The sequence below is a fragment of the Macrobrachium rosenbergii genome, chromosome 14 (genome assembly GCF_040412425.1).
Source record: "Macrobrachium rosenbergii isolate ZJJX-2024 chromosome 14, ASM4041242v1, whole genome shotgun sequence".
Classification (NCBI taxonomy): domain Eukaryota; kingdom Metazoa; phylum Arthropoda; class Malacostraca; order Decapoda; family Palaemonidae; genus Macrobrachium; species Macrobrachium rosenbergii.
In genome coordinates this window covers 41,251,580-41,268,259 of record NC_089754.1, presented here as the reverse complement: position 1 = coordinate 41,268,259, position 16,680 = coordinate 41,251,580, and the positions used below count along the sequence as shown (strand labels likewise).

The 16,680-nt window shown below is 36.2% G+C and overlaps 1 protein-coding gene across 1 annotated transcript in view; it reads left to right on the top strand.

The window, feature by feature from the left end:
* The window catches only part of RanBPM (Ran-binding protein M), a 40,720-nt gene extending 24,171 nt beyond the window's left edge, over positions 1–16,549 (top strand). The window contains exons 5-12 of the mRNA XM_067116636.1: positions 71–255; positions 491–603; positions 1,606–1,715; positions 1,966–2,104; positions 2,685–3,119; positions 3,689–3,840; positions 11,577–11,688; positions 14,230–16,549. Coding sequence (XP_066972737.1) covers positions 71–255; positions 491–603; positions 1,606–1,715; positions 1,966–2,104; positions 2,685–3,119; positions 3,689–3,840; positions 11,577–11,688; positions 14,230–14,369 — 1,386 coding nt within the window. The 3' untranslated portion in view covers positions 14,370–16,549. The remainder of the gene's footprint in view (positions 1–70; positions 256–490; positions 604–1,605; positions 1,716–1,965; positions 2,105–2,684; positions 3,120–3,688; positions 3,841–11,576; positions 11,689–14,229) is intronic.
* The last annotated feature ends 131 nt before the right edge of the window (positions 16,550–16,680 follow it).

The window sequence follows — 16,680 nt, the reverse complement described above, 5'->3', positions numbered from 1 at the left end:
AACATAGACAGCAGTTCAGAAACTTGATTAGTTTTCTTTATACTGTTAAGTAAATCCCTTGCTTTTGCAGTCAGAGTTGTACCCAACAGTAGGATTACAAACACCTGGAGAAGTTGTTGATGCTAACTTTGGCCAGGCACCTTTTGTGTTTGATATTGGAGAAATGATGCGGGAGCTACAGAGTAGAGTACGGTTGACTATCCAGAATTTCCCCGTCCCAGATACATATGGACAGTGGCAAACAACACTCCACAGGTGACTACAGTCTTAGTGTATGCTTAATTAGTATTTGTGGGAGTTTTTCTTCTCTGTATTTTTGTCTCTTATGTTACTCAACTGTTTGACAGAAGTTCCTGTTTTTAAAGGAAAGAGCCTATTTGTCTTTTTTCACATTCTGTTAAATCCTGTACTTATTGCTTACAGATTTTACTTGGAAGAGCTGTTTATATTCATTAATAGTATTTGAGAGTGGTTATTACTACCTTTACAGAATGGTTTCAACATATCTCGTCCACCATGGGTACTGTGCTACAGCGGAAGCTTTTGCCAGGTCCACTAGTCAAGATTTTGATGAGGAAATAACCTCTATAAAAAATAGGCAAAGTAAGTAAAGGCTTAATAAAGATAAGCAGATATTTGATGTAGGTTATTTAATATGATCTACTTTCTGCTGTACAATATATATTTAATCAGTAGGTTTGTTGAATTAAGATTTTTAATGTTGCCCACCAATGTAATGTATACCTATCTTCAACCAAGACTTTTTCACACAAATATCTCTATATTTGCCATAAATCCTTGGTTTACAGAACCAAGATTTTAGCATTATAACCCAAAAATTTGGATTTTGCCAAGGATTTAATTGACTTTTTTTTAAAGCCTTAAAATATTGTTCATACAAATATTTGTTTGTGCAATAAGCCCTTGGTTTACAGAACCAAGTTTAAACTGATAAGGTTTTAGGGCTAGGCTTTTCATTCAACAAAACCCAAGGCTTTTATCCTTTTTGGTAGCAGTGTGAACTGGACCGAAATTCGGGTTTTGTAAGCAGATTAATCTGGATTAGATACTCAAGGTTTCTATTGTTTTTATTTTTTAGGCTGAGTTTCCATATACAAATTGTTACTTGTCATTAATTCTTATTGTATGTGTTATGTTCACTTCAGATTATAGTCCTTTTCTGTATGAGTAAGTTTGCCCTAACAATTTTTCTATTTAGTTTTGAATACTATGGAAGATTGCAGTCTGTTGGGTTAGACACCACTTTTTCTGTGGGGAGGGGGCAACTTTTTGCAGTGTGTATTGTGCAGCACACTGTAAATAGTGGCAAAGGTTCTTTTTCGAGCCCTGTTGTCTACAGTTGCTTATTTTCCTTCCTTTTTCTTCTTGTGAGCCAGGCTAGAAATGCGACTTGGTGGTCTTATTCATATCTTAATATTCATCATTCATAATAATAAGAGACAGCATTCCTCTATTCAATTTTTCTACAGAAAATCAAGGAAATGAATTCTCACTGATCATATGTCAATATCATATTTTGGAAGGCTTTAAAGTGTTTAGTTGGATTTATCTGTTGACCTATAGCTAACGTTTCTCTTTTTCCAGAGATCCAGAAATTAGTATTAGGGGGGCGAATGGGTGAAGCCATTGAAACTGTTCAACAGCTATACCCAGGTCTTTTAGAGAACAATCACAATTTACTGTTTATGTTAAAGGTAAGTTCACTTTTGTTAAATTCAAATGTGTGGAGTGTAATTCCTGTGACTAAAAGTTTTGCATAGCCTTGTACAATAATTAAATAGGAGGAATCAGCAGAATAGTATAAACTAGCCACATATTTCTAAATCCTATCAAAAGTTAATGTAAAGTAATGTATAGGCATGATTCTTAAAAAGAAAACAGACAAGGAGGTAGAATATAGCAGGTTTCTTAAATTACTCCACTGAAATTAAAATTTTTTTTTAGGTGCGTCAGTTTATAGAAATGGTAAATGGAACAGACACAGAAGTTCGAGGCTTGTCCAGATCGCCCTCTCGGCCGCCCACTCACGAGTCCTCTCCTTCTCCATCTTGTTGGTCAAACAACAGAACAGAACCAGTGCCTGGTAAGCTTAAAGATAGAAGGTTGGTACATTATGATATTGGAAACTAGCCCCTTTAAAACTTAAGGTGTTAGCAGCTTGGAACAACAGATATGCATCCTTCCATAATGTTGTCAGTTTTTACTTTCGATTCATTCCCTTCAGTGTCTTCATACATCCAACTTCATTATCTTGCTGCAATTTTACCTCTGTTTTTAAGAGAAGAGCAAATCCTATAGAAGTAATTTAGAGGTCTCCTTAAACTGCTTCATAATAGTAATATCATTTAATAATATTTTGTTAAGTAATGATGAGAAGATGCCTTGGGTTATTCTAATAAATAAATTTTACAGGATGCAGAATAAAAAATGAGTAAATACAGATTTTAACATTACTTGAAAGATGGTTGAAGTGATGGTTAAGTTAATGGAACAGTGTTTCTTGTAAAAGTACTAAATTTGAGTGTGCTGCGCAATTATTAAATGGGGAGGACAATGACTTTTCATTACTGTGTTGATGAGAATTAGTGCTTTCTTCAGTATTTCATCTAATTCTCTCATGTACATTGTAATTTTATTTTTAGGTAATCATACTCTTTTTACAGGCACATCGTCTACTCCTCCCCTTTCTTCTTCCACATCCACAACACCTATCATTCAGCAGCACACATCAGTCATCCAGTCCACCAAGAACGTCATAGGTAGTGGGACGCCTACGTCCACATCAGCTACAACCGAGGAGCTCAATCAGCGCAATGCTCAGGATCTCCGTGCCACAACCCCGCCCAGTGCCTCAAATGGCACCACACCTGTTATTCATCCTCCTCCAGCATCTGGTTCTTCATCGTCTTCATCTTCGTCATACAATTCATCATCTAATATGCATGATAGTGACACAGAAATGGAATGCATGGAAACATCTCATCACCATTTACAGGAAACTAGTAATGGTCATGGAGACACCAGTCAAAGTAATGGGTTTTCTAATGGTTTCACAAAGCATATTGATGATATGCAAGAAGACTGTGAGGAGGCAATGGGTAAGGGTTGTTTTTATCAATATTTTACATGACAAATGGGTTACTGCAATATGTAGCCTGTCGATTAATAAGTGAAAATTGTACTTGCTTTAATCTTAGAATTTCAGAGCATATGCTCACAGTGGAATCTCTGTAAAGAAACTAATTTAAGGAACTGTTTTATATGTTTGAAATATAGGTACAGTACATATATGCATGCAGTAACACTTTATTTAACCAAAAATCTCAAAATTATTGAGCTAGTGATTGCCAGATGAAGAAGGATGCAGTAACCCATTTGACACTCATTTTTAAGGAATTTAGCAATGTTCAGCAAGTACATTAAATTACATAACACTACTGTATATTGCACATTATAGTTAGAGTTTTTTAAATACAAGAAAAAGTAACCATTCATAGTTTACCTGCAAAAGCAGAAACACAAAAGTTCTCGTTATTATTTTGCCAGACTTGACAACATCCAGTAATTAAAATTTGATAAAATTTGATAGGGCCCATAAAGTTGATATGCTATTATGTAGTTAATTGAAAGAACATTTCAGTGAGATAATAGAGTTCAATTTTTACAGAACTTGATGGCAATTCCAGCAGTAGAAAAATGTGTGGCGGAAATCCAGTTGCTGTAGAACGTATGTTGGCCTTTGGGAGAGAGGTTCAGCATATGAGTCAGGTGCTTCGAAGAGAATTAGGAAAGAATGAACAAAATAAGAAGATGCTTCAGGTGAGTGCTACTTGAATGTGGTGTACATATTGTGATGTCATGGTGTATTTATATGGAATATGTAGGTGTAGCTGAATGGTGATTATTGTGGTGGAAATAATAGATGTCTCGTGATGAAAGGGGTCATTCTGACAAGGATTTTAGTGCTGTGAGCTCCAACCTGTTTCGAGTTGTTAGGCTTATCACCTGGAACACTTGATGAAGAATGAAATTTTAACTTGCCCATAAAATCTGATCTCCATTGTTGTCTTGGTAGATTGATATTCTCAGTTTGACTGATTATTGTGGATTCCGGATCTTCATTTTGTATGGAGTTAGTTTTACAAGCCAGCTCAGCCTCCCATTTATGTTATGACTAATGTCCATTATGTGGGAAAATCCTGAGTTCACTTGAATCATATCTTAGTGATTGTTTTTGTCCCAATATTTGTGAGATGGATTATAAAACACAAGCATCTGCTTGTTGAGTGAATGAATGATGGATTTAGGATAGCAAAAAATAAATGGTTTCAAATTTGACTGTTTAGTTACTTTATTTTTAAATGTAGAGGGGATTTATTTAATTGAAGTCCGTTGGTTGTTTGTGGGACTCCTATAGTATATTTTGTTCACTTTTATGACCTCCTCAGTAGTATAAAAGTTTTTCCCAGATTCCCATTCAAACATTAAGTTCACTAAGATTGAAGCCAACCATGATCTTTACGGAGACATCATGATAACTTGGGATGTGGATATAGGAAATGGCAAAAATGGCTTTTATACTGTGAATGCGTGTTTTGTCTCTTCTCTTATAATTTAAACATCTGGGAAAGGAACTTGACCATCTTTTTCCTATTCAGTTTTAATGGTTAGCATTAGCATATTGTAGTCTATTAAAAAATTTATCAAAAAGCTCTCCAGCTGTTGTCCCAGATGGCAAATTTTCTGCTTTAAAATACTTCATGTAAAGATTTAAGGATTTAAAAGAAATATGGATAAGTTAATTTCACAGTTTTATCAATGACAGGGGAAAATGTTCTTCAGATGGCTTTAATTTCCTACTTAAAGATAACATATCAGCATTTGGGGCTTGAGTAAATAACAATTGTATGTGTGTCTAGACTAACATTTGGATGATGATCAGTGGGATATTTTAAGCTGGCAAATTTATGTATGAAATCTGTTTGTATTATGTGGGAAGATGGGGGAGTTTCTGAGAAGCTATAAGGATAGTTTGTACATTATTGAACTCCTGCTGGATATTATGGGTTGTAGGGCAATTCCATCCTTATGTGTTTTTGGGAGACCATAGACCCTGGGGGTGGGGAGAAGGATTGATTACCTTGACTAATTCCAAGAAGCCAATACCTTTTCAATAACCTCCTATATTTCTGATTTATTAGAGTACAGTAAATTTTGTTAGATCTTTAGTTAATTTTCATAGATCTCTCTGTCATTGATAGTTCATAAGCTTTATTAATGTATTTCTCTTTAAAAAGTTTTTAAAAAGTTCATTTGCTGTGAACCCATTAATCATGAAATCTCAATAGCCTTTAACTGTGCAGAATGCATCCAGGTGCACAAAGCAAAGCATTTCAGAGATAGAGCTCTCTGCATCCCCAGCCAGTTCCCTGATCTTGACAGATGCAGATTTCAATCTTCAGTGCCTCTCTATAATGAATCATTATGGTGTCTTTCTCTCTAGGACTTCTCATTGTTCATATCATGTTTCATGATGTGCCATTGACAGGATATAATTTTTACTGCATTTTCATTCCATTTTATGTGGTGTGTTTTACCACTGTGTTAGCTTTTAGTTGGCAACCAATGTCTCGCAGCATTTTTACTGTGAGTTGCCTGCTACTGTATTTTCATTTTTTCTTCTAATTTTCAGCATTCGAGTAGTTCCAGAATATTTAAGTAATTGCTTTTTTTCATTGTTTTGTTTTAGTCATTCACACAAATCTAGTTTGGGGTTGTGTTTGCTGAATTTTAACTTCTTTTTTTGCCTTGCTGTAATCAAGGCTCACTGTTTGCACAGTAATGTTTGTAGTGAAATTTACTGCTTGTTTGGCCCTGCCACCTGTGGTTCTCCATTCTGTTTCAGCTTATTACATGATTTTGTTCTTGTGTTTCATATAGAGCAGAGTGTATTATCTTTGGCATGCATTATTCACCTTGTAATTATGCATGAACATATTTCTGTGGGTGGGGATGGCGAGTACTGCAGCACATTCATGTCACTCTTGGAGAAAACCCCAATTTGCAGTGCCCTATGTGTTGGTGCCAAGTGTATATCCTGATCTTATTTGTGAGATTTTCAATGGTTGATTGGTTCAACATTGATTATTTTTGGGTAATAATGTGCCTACAAGTGATGTGCTGCTTCTTTAGGTGAGTCTTTGGATTCAACTTGATCCACAGTCTCGAGTTTCATTGGATGAGGCGTCTTCCTCCATGCTATCTTCTCCAGATGCCAGAACTCAACTCTTTCATAGCAGACCTTCACGAGTGTCTACCCCTACAGTTTCCACTCCAGCAGAGCTCTCATCTCCGCAAATGTCTCCCTTTCCAGAGGGCCTAAAATACTCTGATATTGGTCTACCTGTTTAGTTGTCTGCCACTTTTTGCTTTCATGCTGCCCTTCTGTCTTCATCATCCACCTACTCTGCCAGATGTAATTCATTCACCTCTGCATTTTGTTCTCAGTTTGATGACATTTGTGAATCTCTGGCTTCAAGTTGTCTGCTCTTGAAAGTCAGTTCCTTGCCATGGTTGACTCTATAAGGTACATGACTTGGTTGCTGCTGCTAGTGCTGATTCTGCACTCCCCCCCCCATCTTGTTGTGTGGTTCTGTCCTTGCTCCTGTTGCTGCATTGCCCAGTGGTGTTTATATTACCCTTGCTTTGATCTTGTCAGCTACAGGGTAGTTTTTTATCCATCTGGTTCTGGATACTTCACAACCCTGGTATCCAACCTGTGCCATCACTCGTGTGTATTTATGCAGTTGCATATGATAATTTATCTGTGTATTAAATAGCCTCTATATACCCAGATGTTCCTGGCTCTTCATCCAAGTATTCAGCCATTGTAGCCGTATATTTGAATCTGCCTTGATAACTTTTTCCATTCATCTACCCATGGTCCCTCAGGTCTGCCTGTCACTCATTCTCTGGGTTCTCAGACTCCTGCAAGGGCCAGATTGATTCCTCTAAATCTTCAGTATCAACTGACCTGATAGGCCATTGCTATTTTCCATAATGACAAGGAAGCCTATAGCTCCAAGACATTTAGTTCCCACTGGCTAAGTCCTACTGTAATGTCATGATTCAAATGGTTGATCTTGGCCCAAGTTGAGGGTACGACAAGCCCACGAGCTTGGCATCAGGTCATCCTATGCTTCTCTAAGATCAACAGCTGCTTAAGGTTTATCCCATCTGAGGATGCACATATCAGGCTAATCTCCCATTGTTGACAGAGTTTATTGCCAATCAGCAATTTTAAAGATCATTGTGGTTATACTGATACTGTCACAGGGACAAGTTGCTTTTAATAATATGTGCACACCATGCCTGACTGGTGCTGCTTGTGTCAAACTCTGCCATGGTCTCTGCATTGTGTTAGTGACTGACCATATTCATTACTTACCTGTTCCAGTACCATCCCTGATATGACAATCACAAGTAGATGTCTCCAAAAGAAGCCTAAATCACTAGGTCCTGATGTATTGCTCTGCTTACCACAGTCCTGGAAGCTCAATACCATTTTCAAAGTTGTAATTTTTTACTCCTTTGGCTTTTCCTTCGTAAGGCTGAATTCTTATGTTGCTCAAGCCTCTGTTCACTTTACGATGATGTTCATTACTCTGTGGCCCCAGCATGGTTGGTACTTGGATCTCATTCAGTTGTTGATAGACAATGCCAGATCATTGTTGACTTAGAAGAACCACTTCAAGCAACCTTGCCTCCACAGGCTCCACATAGACAACCAAGAGCCTTGAGTAAACATTCCATGAGCTTATTGAGATGGGCCTTAGACGCTGACATTTTTCAAAGGCCATTGCTGCTGCTATTGCTCATTCCTGTTGATTCTGAATGGCCAAGTACCTCCAGGCCAAGTTGGATAAATATCAGCATTGGTGCAATGAGAGGGGCATAAATACTTTTGTTACCCCTATTGCTGTTGTTGTTGAGTGATCTTTGATCAGCACCTACAAAAGTAGTTGGTGTTGACAATCAAGGATAATGGGGCTGCTTTTAGGGCTATCAGAAGACTTTTCGGTCACTGGAGGAAAACTCTTCCTCCCGTATATTTAACCACTAGAATATGACCTTTATTTAGTACTTATCAGGGCCTCTTTCAAGCTGCTAAGAGGCATGAATGTTGCACCTTCTGTTAGATTTTTCATCCTGTCTGGCAACATCACACATAAGAGGTTAGTCTTCAGTAGGTTTGTTGTTTGCTCGTAGCATTATTGCAAAGACCCTTTATTCATTCTGTAACCAGCATCCAACTGTGCAGATGATCTTCTTTTCCCAATGAAAGCCATTCAGCACCATCCTGGGAGGACCAGCCACTTAAATGGCAGGGATTCCAGATCTTTTTAATTATGTACCAGCCAAAGAAATATTTTCTGTAGAGTGCCTCCATATTGTTTGAGATAGGAGGCAGCAGCTTGTTTGGGAATGATAGTGCTTGACTTATGGGCCCCCCTCTACTTTTCTGACTTTCAAGAGAAGTATTGAGATTGTGATAATTATGAATGCAGGTTTGTGCAGATGCCAGTTGACTTTTGCTACCTTTTACCTTTGATATATTGTACATTGAGGTTATTACTGGTTATGGCAGGTCAAGTTTTACTTGCAGCAGATATTATCCACTCTTCTTCCTCTTTGTCCTCCTGATGATATCCATTCTTCATGTATGTCATATTCTCAGAAGATTTGGTTTTTAGGGTTATGAGCATCTATGTCTCCAGTGAAAGGTTCATTGATCAGTGTACAGTGGACCCCCGCTAGATCATGGTTCAGCATTCATGGCCTCAGTATTTTTTTCTTTGAGCAATATTCACTAATTACTGTATTTTCATTTCTTTGATAAAAAGATTATTTACTAATTTTCAAATATTAGTTTTAATGTAAACACAGCAAAATATCAATAAAATGTTAAAGTAAAATCCCTCAAAATCACAAAACAGGTTACCGGTGTAAACATACCCCAGTTCTCTCTCTCTCTCTCTCTCTGTATACTTAACCTTTAATGAAAAAACACAGCAAAGTATCAATAAACTGTTATTTTACTTACAGAGTCCATTTATACTGTATTATTATATTGATGTATTATCATCGTAATATGTATAGAAAAAACCAATCTTCCTGACATTTGTAATTGGTTTTACTAATGCAAACTTAATATTAGTTCACTCTATTTCTCTCTCTCACCATGGTGACACGGTATTTGATAGAAAGGTTGGAAGTAGCCGGTTGCACAGCTTGTAGCTTGGATGCTCTATGTTTGTACTGTCAATAGTGTATGAGTTGTATTGTTTCTCTCTCTCTCAGTGAAATATGAATTACTGTATCATAAACATAAAAATACAAAACTAAAACTTAACTGTATGAGAAAAAATGGCTGTGCCTGACTATGGGGTAACTTGATTAGTTTTCACGTGTAGCAGTAAGCCATATATTTTTAAGGGTAATGTTGTAAGGTGACTTTGAAATGATGTTAAAAGTATTTCAGGACGGTAGTTTAAGGTATATTTGGTGTTTAAACTATTAAAATAGGCAGTGAGCTATTAAAATTGGCAGTTATAAATATTTTATTTCAAGATAAATTGGTATTTGAACTATTAAAATGGCCAGTTACAAGCATTTTTAAAAGGAGGTACCAACTTATCGCAGATTTTCGCCTATTACGGGTGGTTGTGGTCCCTAACCCCTGTGAATACGGGGGGGCCGACTCTACTTGTATTATAAATAAAAAAAAGAATAAATTTTGCCTTACTGAGTTTTCAACTGCTTACAGTGCCTTTTGAGAATCTGTCGGATTTTCATCAAATTTACCTTCCAGTGCTTACAATGTCCCTTGAGAATCTGTCAGATTTTAATCTAATTTGCCTTCAAGTGATTCACCATATCCATTAAGTCTTTTGGTAGTAACAAATTTAGTTTTAAGACAAAACATTTTTATACAACCCATTAATCATATACAGTAGAACCCTGGTCCTTGACCATACCAGAACTCGGCATAATCGGATTTCGATGCTAAATGTCCAGTAAATCTTGGGTTTGAGCTCGAACAACAAACCAGAGTCCGACCCAATGAATCATACGGTGTTTGTAAAAAAAAGTTTCGGTCAGCCACCGCTAGTTGGCGGCGTTCTTCCCACGCGTATTAAAAGCGTTTAAAGCCCACACACGTTGCTGCTGTTGTTTGGAGAAGTACATGCTTGTACAGGTATATCATTTTTTTGGCTTTCTGCACTGAATTTTTATCCAATCAAGGGTCCCAATATGTTAGGGTATCATAATATTTATTGAAAGATGTTTTACAGTGATTTTGTGCACTATTCCAGTAGACTGTATGAAATTTACCATAAATACTGAACGTAAACAACGTTTATGTAATTAGTTCCGCGATGCGCCACCAGCATGGCACTTTGGTTTGTTTACATCTGCTCATGCCACAAGCTGCCGAGTGCCGACATAATTTAGGAAAATTTTTTTTTTTTTTTTTTTATAACACATACAGTAATTCGGCTTATAAATATTGTATTATTAATTTACTGTAATAATCAGGCTTGTTTTTCAATGTTGTTATTATTAACAACAGTTTTTATGTGTACCCATTACAGTACATTCTGGTAGTGACTATAGGCTACCTAGCCTAGCCTATGGGGCTTGGTCTACCATCGGTAATACGGCCGCTTTGGTCGTAGGCCAATTTTTTTTTATACATTATGCATTTAAAAATGTAAAATTGCTTCTGATAAATCTGAACTTATTTAATTGTAATTTGTGTAATGTTTTGTATAAAAAGGCAAGGTTGGGGTAATGACTGGTGGTCAGGAATGGATTAATCCATTTTCAGTTATTTCTTATGGGGGAAATTGATTCAGAATTCGACTAAATCGAATCTCGACACTTCTTCTGGAATGGATTAGCGTCGAGGACTGGGCCCCTACTGTACTTAGTAGGCCACTTCTTGCCCCCTCATTCTTGTTGTGCTGGGTAATTCCTACCGATGGTCCGCAAGTGCAAGTGGGAATCGCACACAGACTCATACATCTCTACTGGTTTCATCTTTAGGACATCAGAATTGGTATGTCTGGGATGTGTCAACTGTGTTATGGGCTTTGAATGATTTATGGGTTTGTATGAAAATTTTTCACTATAAAATATAATTTCATTTGTTCTGTTGAATCTTCCTGTAGTAGTTGTCATGTCATAAAAAAAATCTTTTGGCAAATTGCGTAACTTACGAATCTTACTTCGATGATCATGTTAAAACTACTTTGTAATAATAATGTAAGTATATGTTTGTGTAAAGTTTGTTTGAATATATATTAAATAGAAAGTTATGCTTTTTAAGTTCTAGGCTTTTATAATGAGATCCTAGGAGGTTCTTTAAAGCTCTCTGAAAATTTAATATACTGTGACATTGAAATCAGTGTGAATCATAGTCATTTGTATCATTAATAGCTACATATGTTTTATTGTTGAAGTGTAACAGTAAGTTTTTTCTCCATTTACAGAATGCTTTTAGTCTTCTTGCATATACTGATCCATGGAACAGTCCGGTAGGTTGGCAGTTAGATCCTCTACAACGAGAACCAGTTTGTCAGTCCTTAAACTCAGCAATTTTAGGTAAGATGGTTATTAGTTTGAAAATAGTTTTCCCAGAAAATTCATTGAGCGATGTTATGTTTTTTTTTTTTAAGAATTTAATACCTTGCATTAGATTGAGTTAAATTAGCAGATTTTGTAAAAACTAGAGATAATCCAAGTGCTCCTAGAGGAAAGGCTGAGAAAAGTTTTTAAGGAATCAACAACAGATGTGTACATCTTTGTGGATCTTTAGAAGGCATTTGAAGAGCACAAGACAAAAATCAAATGTTCCTACAAAAGCAGAGTACTGGAAGGATTCAGTTAAGGTAATTTTATTACTGTTCTATAGCAACAACTAAAGTGAATACTGCAGCAGGTATATCAGAAGAATTTTAGGTCAGGGTTGATGACAATTAAGGATCAGCACAACACCTTTGTAATGTTATAATGATAAATGTCAGCATTTGTAGGATGGTGAACCCAGTAATAACAAATTAAAGTAGATTAAATCCACATTAGGATCATGGCATTTATTTGTACAAAAAGCAAGAATTGTAGATTGGTCTGATTATGACAGTCAAGTTTAACACAGTTACTGGTGGCCCTTCTTCATGATTCAGTTCTTGCCTGTGAACATATTTAGTGTGAATGCCCAAATTTTGGAAAAAGGTTCCATGCCAAGTCCAAGATGCTTCAGCTAAAATACCTGGATGGTATCCAGCAGGGTTTCAGAGGTCAAGGATTTTTGCAAGAGAAGGTCATGGCAATCAGTGTCCTGGCCGTCAACCAACATGCTCTAAGTGAAACTAATTCTGTAATAGTGCAGTAAGAGGTATATTATTCCAATCAGTTCCACTATTCTTATGATAGACTTTCCTCTTTGAACTTTGAAATCTAGATGTGGGCACTACTTATACTGAAGAAGTTGATTAAGCATTTTCAGAGGTCTCTCCAAACTATTGTATAAACCTTTTCAAGATTTTTTATTGCTGGACATCTAGAATAAGACAGTCTACTAGCATTGGCATCTTCAAAGTGGCTTAGCAAGCTATGTGCACTGTCAGGCAGTTACGCATACCAGAGGCTGGTCACAGTAAGTCTGTCATTTGTTCATGATCTTGTGTGCAAGAATCAAACCTCTGGTAGTAATGATCCTACAGCTGCCCCTCTCATCATTCTTTCCTTGCCTTCAGCCTCTGGTAATGAGGATGATTTTCAGCTCTAATCTGTGAGGGTCAGTAGTCAGTACCTACAGAGAATTAGGCCTTGCCTTCAGCCTCTGGTAATGAGGATGATTTTCAGCTCTAATCTGTTAGGGTCAGTGGTCAGTACCTACAGAAAATTAGGCCGTTAGAGACAACAACTCGAGGCATTTCCTCTCTATAGGCTAGAAGAAGCCACAAGTATTGAGGTACAGTATACAATTTTGGTAAGGCTAAAGCAGGTTATTCTCAGAGCACATAGAGACATGTCTGATGATGAGGCTTGGTGGTGAGAGTGAGCGTGCACATGATTTGGAATATCCACCCTAATTCATGTTTAGCATAATATCAGTATATAGTCAATGTTTAATGCATTTTCCTAGCAGTGTCATTTTACTCTGGCTGAAGTTTATCTGAGATGTTATGCATAAATGATGGGTTGGATTATACTTTTTGGGACTGCTGGTCATGGTAGGCAGAGTTTTGCCTGTGAAAAAAGTGTTGGGAGTGTTCTTTTACTTTTCAACTTTGTCCTCGGTTTTTGTTGTTAATATCATGCAAGAGAGATAATCTACTGGGATACTAGTACATTTATCTTACAATCTACTGGGATACTAGTACATTTATCTTACATGAAAGGTAGGGTGATGTTTTCTATGAACCTAGAACTTACCACATTGTCTATTCTTTATGGATTTTCTACTCTAGAATAGCCCTAACCTGGGACATCTATCACCTCGACCTTCCACCTACATAGTTCAGGCTAATTATGATTGATGGGTCTGTGATGGATGGACTGAGTTTTTATAACTCAAAACTAGTTTTTTCATTCAAATCCAACTTTAATAATAAAGAAACCCCATCTCCCAGCCCCTAATTCTCACTGCCTCATTAGAACAAATAAATATTTAGTGCAGAGCTTTCATCTTTTGCCTGTTTGAGACCATCGTTGTGAGTTAATTATAACTGATAGATATGGAAATACTAGTTTTGTTGTACAAACTTTTGTTGTGGTTACTGTGGTGGACTATATTACTTTTCTATATTTTTAATTCATGAATTGTGTATCTTTGATGTATACTAATTTAATTTTATTGAGTAGCTCATTGAGCATCCGTTTATTAAAAGTTGGAAATCAGAGAAATTGCTTGTTGTACATTGATACTTCATGGGACTGTATTAATATAGTTATGTATGTATGCAATTGAAAATTTAGTGGTTTTTGATATATAATTGTCTATACTTACTGGCTTTACCATTTCATTTCCTTTTTTCTGTGATTTTTTTCCTTTTAAATAGGTGTTTGAGTAATTAAAGGTCAGCCCTAAGTTATGAGTGTTAGTGTTGTGAAATATTTTTTTCATACTTTTGTTTTCAGAGTCTCATCAGTTACCAAGAAGACCTCCACTTGAGATATGTGTGGCACATACCAAACAGCTCATCAAACTCATGTCTCGTTCGGGTCTTGGATCGTGTGCCTTTGCTAGCGTGGATTCAATACTTGGAAGCCAGCAGTGACAGTCCATGAGCAGGCCCTATACTTCCTTCTCAGGGGCCTCCAAGCATTATATCTCATATTTTGGTCTGAATTCTAGAACTTTGTTTGGGAGTTGCTGTACTAAATCCAGATCACAGTTAGTCAGCGATATGTTTTGGAAACAGTGAAATCACTGCCTAAACACTGACTGGATGTGGCAAGCTCAAGTAACTCTAGAATTTGGAACTGTAATATTGCTCCGGCGTCAGGGAATTGCTTCAAAGACCTCAGTCAATTCAAAACGAAGGATAGCCTTTTCCTTTTGGACAACTGAAGGTTTTGTAAATATGCCAATTGTTGTTTTTTTGACTGTAGTCAGCCACCCAAGCTCTCTCTCTGTGTAATGAAATGTTATGAGGATAATGGTTTATTGTATTAATATACTTATGAAGTACAATATGTATGAGAAATCCCTTGGAATTGGTTCTGTAGCAAGCGACTGTGATGTCTGCTAGCTTGCGATGTTCCTGGGTATTTATTATAGGATGAACCAAGTCCTTGATAGAAGACAGTGACAGTTATTTTGGCATGAAGTGGATTGTTTAATATTTGAGTACTGTAATATGACATTTGGTTAATATTCATTTAAGGATTTTTTTTCTTGAATTTCAAGTATTTTTTACTGAGGTACTATTTTAGGTCTGGTTTGAAGCACAGATTTGTATTTGGTGATGCAGTAAGAATGCAGTCTTTAAAATAAAGTTAACAGATGTGTAGGAATAATGATCATTAGGAAACCTAGAAGTGCATTTGAAATTAGTGCTATTTTTAGTTAAGATTGCTTCGCCAGTTTAAAAATTTCATTATTAGAACCTTTTTATGTCTGTATCATTACTTGTGGTGACAAAGAGCTGCAATCACAAGTGCTCTAAAGCCAGTCAGATTTTTATGAGGTAAATAATTTTGAGCTTTCCCTTGCAGATTAATCAACTCGGTGATTTTAAAAATACTTTTAATCATGTGCTGTGTTTTTGGCAGAAAGATGGAAGATTTTAGGAAGTGGTTTTGTGATCTGGTTTTTTAAACATAGGGCAAAGGACATTGGTTAGAGTGGGCTTTCGATCTCTTAAATATAGGGGTGTCTATATTCCTCAGTTGTCATTTGATCTCGCCAAGTCATGAGTGCATGCAGTTTGGTGCATAAAATCTTAAGTATACTGTATTTTGAATAACTTCCAGGTTGGGTAAGTAGATGGTGGGTCAACATTGGACCATTGCTGATTTGCCCTTATTGCTTTGCCTTATTTTTGTTATAAATGGGTTCTTCCCTTCAAACTTATGGAGAAGCAGAGGGATAAAAAAGCAGTTTTGTTCAAGACTAAATATGGATAGTCACAGAAATTCTATTAGAAAGTTTTTGGTAGACAGGAAGGTTAATTTACCCCTTCATATTTCCTGGACAGTTTTGATGCAGCAGTTCTGAAGGTGGCTGATGTTCATATTTTTATTTGGCAACAGATGTGAGTAATTTTGTGCCAACAAAGGGGTAGAATTTGAGTCCAAATATGAAGCAGACGATAAAAGAAAGGAAACTTGCAATTAACAATTTCCTTATCTCATTTCTCTATCCAGTTTAGAATATTTTCCTTAATTATTCAAAGTACAGGTAGACCTTCACTTATCTGACACCTTTTGTACCTGAGGAATGCTGAATTAGTGAAACTTTTGAGTGATAGAATTATCTCTACACAATAGCCAACCACCTCATCATACCTTTAAAATTTCATGTACGTTATACAGTATAATCATGCAAATTTGACCCCAATCCTAGTTATACTAGGCTATACAGTATTTTGTATCAGATCGTTTGACTACACTTTACACATCAAAGTTAAGCTTTTAACATAATAAATACAGTACTTTTATAAGTCATTAGTTCAAGTTATAATTACTATATGCACTTAAAAGTCAGTAACAAAAGAAACAAAATTTTTTTTTTATATTGACATTCAAAGAGAACATAAGCATTTTATTAACGTTGAATGAACCACATAAAAATGATGGGCTATGATCCATACACTTATCAAGGTGACAGTTAATATAATGTAAGCTTTTAACATAAAATACTATGATAGGGTCAAACAAAACATGTTCTTTTAAATCATTAACAAACGTAAAAAATAAAATGTACTTTAATGATGAACAATAAACATGGAAGAAATAAGCATTTTATTCCCACCAAATAAACTTCAATAAAACATTGGACTACAATTCACACACTTAGTGACAAGCTTTTAGCATATAAAGTACTGAATGTTATAACATCATATATGCATTTTAAAATCAATAAAG